This window comes from Carex rostrata, chromosome 27 (genome assembly GCF_964058835.1).
Source record: "Carex rostrata chromosome 27, lpCarRost1.2, whole genome shotgun sequence".
Classification (NCBI taxonomy): Eukaryota; Viridiplantae; Streptophyta; class Magnoliopsida; order Poales; family Cyperaceae; genus Carex; species Carex rostrata.
The window spans coordinates 6,479,507-6,488,150 of record NC_135944.1 but is presented as its reverse complement, the minus strand read 5'-3'; the positions used below and the strand labels follow the sequence as shown (position 1 = coordinate 6,488,150).

General features: G+C 32.3%; 1 protein-coding gene across 1 annotated transcript; it reads left to right on the top strand.

Annotated features, from left to right (window-relative positions):
* The first annotated feature begins 1,923 nt into the window (after positions 1 to 1,923).
* Positions 1,924 to 3,565, top strand: LOC144545063 (remorin 4.1-like). Its single transcript, XM_078293616.1, has 3 exons — positions 1,924 to 2,244; positions 2,337 to 2,690; positions 2,984 to 3,565. The coding sequence occupies exons 1-3, from the start codon at positions 2,032 to 2,034 to the stop codon at positions 3,173 to 3,175; spliced, it is 759 nt and encodes a 252-aa protein (XP_078149742.1). The 5' UTR covers positions 1,924 to 2,031; the 3' UTR covers positions 3,176 to 3,565.
* The last annotated feature ends 5,079 nt before the right edge of the window (positions 3,566 to 8,644 follow it).

The following is an 8,644-nucleotide window of genomic DNA, read 5'->3' as shown; positions in this document are numbered from 1 at the left end:
GAGAGTGGTTAAACATTGATTGGTAGTAGATCCACCCTGCTCATTTGTTAATTAATTTACATCAAAGAGAAATCATTGGATTATTCATCATACATTGTTTTTTTCCTTTACTTTTTCTCGTGAAAATACAGTTTGTTTGGTGAATCATTATTTATTTATTTATTTATTTTATATTAGAGAAGGAGACATTAAATATTTCAACGTCAAGACCCACAAAAGGAAGTCATACATTCAATGCATGAAACTGTGATTTCAGCCTCTTCAAAAGTATTCTATTTTATTGTGGTCCAAACTGTGTAGACATTGATGTGTGGTCCATATTCCAACTACAAAGATAACAAATGTTTGCATGATCAACATGTTTCTAGAGGAGGATACAGTGCATTTACCTCAAAATCACTGTCAAATAAAGTTTTTAAAAGTTCAATTGAATACATTACATTAGCATAAATGTTGTATTAATTCTCTCCCTCATGTTTATATGCTCAATCAAATTGTTAATCAAAGAATGTTTTAAAAATATATTTTTTTAGAACAAGTGGCAGTTCGATGAACATCGGACCAAATTCTGTCTAATATCTGATTGGAGTCATTTGATCAGCATTAAGATTCGTGCATACAATTTATATTAAAACACTATTGTGAATTTAAAATAGGTATGCAAATCTTAACTTGGATTGAATAGTTCTAACTGAGCATCGCATCAAACTTGGTCTGATGCCTATTGCAGCTTCCCTTTTCTTTTTTTTTTTTCTTTTTTTTTTCTGACTTAATACTTCATAGTATCAACATTTTGTACTATTTTCTTGTTGAACTTTCAAATTTGTAAGACATTGAATTTGGCCACACAGAAAATTGCACCTACTGGTGCCACAGAAGAACCATAATCTGTTAAAATTAAATCAGTCACATTACATTCTCAGGCCATTAAATGAGCAGCACTCTCTTGGTCGGCACTAACACACACTTCTACTCTTTTATCCCTCAAACAAACTAATATCCCAAAAATAGGCCCCATCTCTGTTTCCTAGCACTTTCCTTTCTCTCACATGTCTAAAACGGTTGAACCATTCAACCCACTACTGTATCTATAAAAAAAAAGGGTAAGATATTGACAGAGCAAATTTAGCTTCACACAGCACAATTAACAAAACCAAAATGAAAAAGTTATAGTTGATACTAGATGTGTAAATAAATAACAAATAGGATATTGATCATATTTATATCTGTTTTTATTTTTGAGACATGAATACAAAATAGATTTTAAACGGGTATAAATATTGATACGGATAGATATTAAACATATATGAATACATATAAGATATTAAATAGATACAAATACATATTAGATATTAGATATATATGAATACAAATATAATTCGAACAACTTGAAATATTATAATAAAATAAACTAATATAAAATATGGATATAATTTCAATATTTAATCGTTATAGCGAACATAATTTATTATTTCATGTTAAGGGTCTGTTCGGCGGAGCTGATGGAATAGGAATAGGAATGTGTTGGCCTGCTCTTTGGATTGCTTGTTATTGTTCACATGGGAATTTTTTTTTTAAATGAACAGTACTCCGCCGAATAGGCCCTAAACTTGTTATGTTAGCATAAAAATATATACATCGGAAACACAAAAATAATAATCATTAATATAATCATATTTTTAATTAAAAAATACCAACAAAAAATATTTCTTTTTAAATATATACGATTGTATCCGAACAATCAGTGAAAAAAATAAATATACAAATAATTATTCGTATTTGTATTTGTATTGTATTATTAAACTATTCATATCTGAAAATTTAAATATGAATTCAAATACGAACAGATAATGTCCGATTTGTTTGCACCCCTAGCTGATATGCTACATGAAGTGAAACTAGCTCTGTTATTATCTTTACTTGTATAAAGTTACAAGTCTAGCTCTTCTTCCACTTGCACTATATAAAAAGACCAAAACCCCTTGCTATTTCTTGCCCAAAACAGAGCAACCAAGCTCTTCTTAACTTGACATGTTGAGTGACGAGAGAGCTCAAAACAGAGCAGGCAGCGCAGAAGGATTCCGAGACATTCACTTGATAACTCCTCCTCCAAGCCGGCGATCCAATTGGCCACCCACCCCCAGAAGCCGTCACACATCAACCGTTTCCTTCGGGAGTGGAGTTGATCCAGCTGTTCTTGCCGAGCAATTGATGACTGTCAACAGAGAACTAGCCATGATTCAGGTTTAGTATTAATTTTTGTTATATATATATTGGTTTTTTTTTTTTTTCTATATAGATATGTAATAATATATAATGATCATTGATAATAACAGAGAGGAGAAAACAATGGAAATGGTGCACATGATGATATGGAGCATGGAAGGATTACTGGAGATGATGACGGGTTTGAAGATACAAACCCTCTTGCTCTAGTGCCAGAATCGAACCCGATCCCCTCTCCAGAAAATACAAATACATCAGGGGAAGTGGCACGTGATGCACCCGGTGCAGGGGAGGAGGTATCTGTGGGACAGGTGAGAAGGGAGGAAACAGAGGTGAAGATAACGGCATGGCAAACGGCCGAGGTAGCAAAGATCAATAACCGGTTCAAGTGTGAGGAGGTCGTCATCAATGGATGGGAGAATGCTCAGGTCGAGAAAGCCACTGCCCGGCTCAAGAAGATCGAGGTATTGTCGCAAGAACAACATTCTTAATTATTTTTGTTGTCATTATTTTTAATTGAATATAGTGAAATGAATTAGGGATGAATTAGCTAGGGTTGCAATCTGTTCTGTCACATAATTTTTTTGTATTAAGAGTTTGTTTGTATAAAGAGTTTTTTATAAAGTAGAAAACAGTCCAAATTATATTGCAATGTTTGTCAATTGAATTAGGAGTGAATTAAAAGATACTACCTACTATTCATGACTAATAACAAGTTTTTATTAAAATAAACATTAATTATTTTTTCTGATAACAGAGGAAACTGGAAAAGGAGCGGGCAAGAGCGATGGAGGAGACTCAAAATGAGGTGGCGAGAGCACACCGTAAGGGGGAGGAAAAGAGGGCTTCAGCCGAGGCGAAGCGAGGAACAAAGATCTCTAAGATACTTGACATGGCACATTTCATGCGTGCCGTCGGGCGAGCCCCTTGCAAGCGATCCGTCTTTTAGTTTCATCTATCTGTTTGTAATTTGTTATGTGTGTAAAACTGTCGTTAAATTTGTTAATGTCGGGTTGTTACCGGGTAACAAGCGCCCTAATTATACAGTGGCGAGAATCAGAATCTGTTACTTTGTGTTTCAAAATAAGGAATGAAGGAATAAGAGAGGAGGTACTTATTTTTAGTTGTTATAATTAAGGACCATATCTGTGTTTTATTGATGATATGGTGTTGTACTGTTGTGGCATGTATCCTGAGACTGTGTTCTAAATTAAACATGAAATGTATCAGGCATGCTTTTATGTTATTAGAGGATTGGATAGTTGGATACTATCTATTTGGTAAATTTATATGTAAATTTTATAAGAATTAAATTGGGTTTGTTTTGCTTTGTTCTGTATTTCCTTTTGTACTTCTTTTACACTGGAATCATTTCTCTTTCTCTTGTTGACTTAATTTGTTTACTCTCCTGTTGACTTACTCAAATGAATGGATATAATTGTTTATCTAATTTTATGGAAATGGGGATATTGGGTTTTACTTGGATGTTTTCATGTCTAGAAAGATTTGGGCCTGAGAATATCAAATATTATCTGTGGATATATCATATATAACTTTCTTAGGCCTGAAACACTGATTAAATGGGCTCAATTTCAGCCTTGCCTACCTCTTATTTCAGCCCATTTCTTTGATTAAGACACGGCTCTTATGCATGATATAAATATATAAAAAAAATAAAAAAAAATTAGAAAAAAGTAAAATAAAAATAAGCAAATAAAAAAAATTAATAACTCTCATAGAATTACCCCATAGGCATAGCAAATTTGATATCAAGCAATCTATTTTCCAAAAAGTACAGTTATCTTGGTTCAAATAAAAGCTTTAACACATGTTTAGGTAAGAGATAATTGTTGTCATACCCATTATTATTTCTGAATATTAAATTTTCAATCATAAAACTTGAAAATTACTTATTTCTCTACTAAAAATAAACAACCTTTCTCATTTTATCTTTCTTTAATCTAAAATTTACTTTTATTTGAACATATTATTAATTTTGTATGAGAAACAAAAATATAGACCATGAATGGGACACAAAATCAACCGGGCTTTAACCTTACTCATATTATATTTGTAGTAATAGTTTATTTCTTTTTTGGGCCTTTCTATGGGCCAGGACCAAAAATCAGTGAAGCATACATAATTTGTCAAGTTTAAGCAGAGATGTTCAAATCCAGTACCAAAATCTAAGCGAAATACTCGTGTTTTTCTATGGGGTGAGTTCTAATTCTGCGTTTTTTCCCCTTCTAGCTATGCTTAGGGTGTACGATTTTGATGTATACTTTAGTTAAAATTAAAGTACTGGGACTGTTAAATTTCACTTATTTCTTTTGATTTAAGTTGTTTCAGTGTCTGATTTTCTCATTTCCTTGTTCCAGTAAATACTTTCTTATTGTGCCTTTTTTTTTTCTTGTTTTTTAGCAAGTAAAAGGTGTTGTAGTGAACGCCTCTGAGAGCTACTTATTAAATAACGCAATGGAGAGGGTTAAAATCTCAAGCAAAGGAAACTGTGACTTCATAAGCAAATTGTCCGACCCGATAATTTCTCAAATCTTGGGACTTCTTAACACTAAGAAGTTCAGGCATGTGTGCTGTCAAAGTGGTGGGAACACCTCTGGACCTCTTTAACCTCTCTCAATTTCAAACACTTGCACTATATAAAACAAGTCACACAAGGACCCAAACATAGTCCGCCAGACCTAGATTATCAGTAAAACAAGTCACACAATGGTCACACTTTTGAAATGTCTACCACATACAATTTCCACATTCACAGTACGCACAATCTCATCAGTTTAATCAAATTCGAACCTCAGACCCGTTATCCAGTTAAATATGCCCTCATAATCCAATACTCAGTTCAAACATCCAATTCAACCATACAAATTGAAAACACAAATTATAGAGAAATCCAGTTACCTGATAGTGGTTAATCCATAAAATCCAAATCAAACTGAAACGACTTTTCAGAATCAACTTGACGTAGCCAGAATTCCAATCGGATAAGACTATATCACACTTATTTTTAATCCATAAAATCCAAATTGTGAAAACTTACACTAAAATCTGGATCACCCAATTACGAGTTGGAGAAAAAAAAATTAGTACATAATAAAAGATGCTGATAATTTGAGAGATAATATAGAGACAAGTACCAAAGATGAGAGGACACCTGGCTTCGTCTCTATGGCTCTTTCTCGAAATGATAATGACACGAATTAGGAAACTCATGAGATTTTGTAGAGGCATGTGGTCAAGTGGACAAGAGAAGACTATACAGATCCTCTGCTTCGCACTATTAGTCTTTCTGTTCAATAACATTAATTTTATACTTATCTAAAAAAATAGTAAATCATTTCAAAAAATTATAAAATTTGGCCTTCAAACATATTTTAGTATGGATATCATATTGAGCTAGGGGTTTGGATTGACAGTTTGGACTTTGAAAACAAAGATATAAAATATGAGGCATCATGAAGTATGTATTGCACTAGTGGAAAAATTAGAATTAGTATTGGCCTATTTGGATTGGCTATATGAAACAACCGAAACTAATACCTATCTGAATCGGTTTTTAAAAAAAAAAACCGATCCTAAAAACTATTCAGATTAGCTACTATTAGGATCGATTTTTTCGAAGAACCGAACCTAATGCACTATTAGGATCGGTTCTTTAAAATAACCGATCCTAATATACTATTAGGATCGGTTTCTACAAAGAATCGATCCTAATTTTGCAAAAAAGATGTTGGTTCTGCAAAAAAAAGAAAGGAATTATGATCGGTTTTTTATAATAACCGATCCTAATACTATTAGGATCTGTTTTTTCGAATTAACCGATCCTAATTCTACAAAAAAATGTTGGTTCTGCAAAAAAAAAGAATTAGGATCGGTTCTTTATAATAACCGATCATAATACTATTTTGTAAATAATTTAATACTATTTTTTTTAGAGATTTTAATATTTTGATTTAAATAATTTTGTGAAGAAAAAGTTTTCTTGTATGTCAAAAACAAGGTTCTAAATAGCAGCGCAAAGCACCCTAGATTGACCTCTGGTATGGTATCAAGTCCAAACTCAGCAGCCAAGCAGTAAGTAAATGCCACTGGTATAGTGCAATGCACTAAAAACATCAAATTGGACATCTGCTGGTAAATCAGCAAGTATGGATTGATATATGGACCAGACTGTAAAATGAATTACACCAGCATGTAGAGCATTCAAAAATACACAGAACTGACACAAATTTCAATTTATTTGGATTTTTCTACAGTTAGTTATGAATTTCCAAAGTCCAGCTTTCAAAAAAACTTTAAACATCCATAACTTTGGCTAGGAAAGTCAAATTTGGGCGTATGACCACTTTTCGGAAAGGGGAGGACGAGACAGATCTGAATATCACCCGGGGGCCACCCCCGGATATCTGAAGCATCAGAATTTCAAAAAAATATCATTTAGTGTCTCAAAAATTCAGTTTAAGTTTTCGTTCGACGGTAGATACAATGATCGGTATTTTGTTTAGTCAAAAGTCTAAGAGATTATTCAAGAATTATTCATATAATTATTTTAAAATGCATTTACTATTTATTGTGTTTATTTGCCTATCTCCGAGAAAATGGTATATGTCGACAATAATCAAATAATCCAATTATTCTCTCTCTTGCTCTCCAATAATCAAATCTCCCATCTCTGAATTCTTTATCAGAAAGTTCTTAGTTTATTGCAACATATTTATATCGATATTGGCAAGCAATATGATATCCACATATAAAACTAGAAATACAAACTCACTCCCACAGAACTTAAGGTATACAAATTCATTCAATAAATTTATCTCAAAACCAAACGAGATAATCTCACTATAATTTTGCAATACCATTGTTGAGACACTTTCTTTAGTTTATAGATAGATTTTTTAAGTTTGCACACCATAGACTTTGCGTCTCTTGACACATAGTTTTCTAATTGCACTATATAGATTGTTTCATTAATGTCACCATTTAGAAACGTTGTTTTAATATCCATCTATTAAAGCTCCAAATTAAAATGCGTAACCAATGCCAATATGATACTTAAAGAGACTTTCAAAAATAAAATATTGATGATTCAAAAAACATATCAATCAATATGATTTCCTTTGAACCAACAATATTGATTATATATAAACATAAATTAATCACTATACTCTATGTACACATAATTTTAACAATCATTAACCTTCCTTTGGACCGGTTAATGTTTGCATTCATTAAATGAAATCAAATAAATTATCTCTTAAATCTTTGGCGACAAGATGAGCTTTATATTACTCCTCATTACTAATGAGTTTCGCATCTTTAGGTAATGGAGTAATTTCCTAATGTCATTGTCAGTGAATGATTATATTTCTTTATTGACGCTTCTGAATTTTCTTGAGGATTTCCATAATTGTCTGAAATAATCTGGCCTACAACAACATCTTGAAAAACTTCATGTAGCCTTGAGTGACCTGCACCCGTCTTTGGATTTTTTATTTTGTCTTGTTTCATCTTGTTGAGTTTGAGTTTCAATAATGATTTTGTCTGTACAGGTGTTTTGAGTAAAACTCAGATCTATATCCACAAAACTCACAACACCTAACGGAATATTTGCATATTCCTCTTCGAATCTCACAACACATTATGAAATATTTGCATATTCCTATTCAAAATCAATTATTTTCTCACCTCCCACAAACTCAACATCCTCGAAATTTTTTGCATTTTTTGTCTCAAATACAATATGTTCTGTAGGATTATAAAATTTATAACCCCTTGAGCGCTCATTAATGCCTCTTTATGAACCTCTTTATGAACCCCTTGGGAAACTGTTCCACCTTTCATTTTTCTTCTTTTGATCAGAAGTGCTTGTATCTGTAATAGTGGGACAAGTTTCTCTAAACGCAAGGTCCAGATCCATGACACCGAGAACTATTACTATGTTCTCATGTCAAAATTTGAAGTTGGTTCCATTCAATATAAAAAATGCTGTTTAGGCCTTTAACAATGTTAACTGAAAAATCGCAAAACAAAAATCACAAAGAACAACACGAATAAAAAAAAATCTGAATTTATAAATTACATTCAAATAAAGGCCCAACTTGCTCAAAATATTTCACAACCAGGTAAGTTTTCAGGTAAGTCAGGGATCCCTAAGGATACATTTCGAATTCCGACTTGCCTAGACAGAACTTTTCTCAACATTGTTACATTCATAGTATCATAATTTATCTTAATAAATCATCACATTTTATGAGACTTAAATAACCATCTCAAAACTAAAGTATCGATTTCCATTAAGCGGCTACCTTTGGGTAACGGGTCAATTTTTTATGATACTTTGGCACAATAATAAAGTACTGATAGCCTAGAACATACCAAACAACATGCCTTCCTTTGG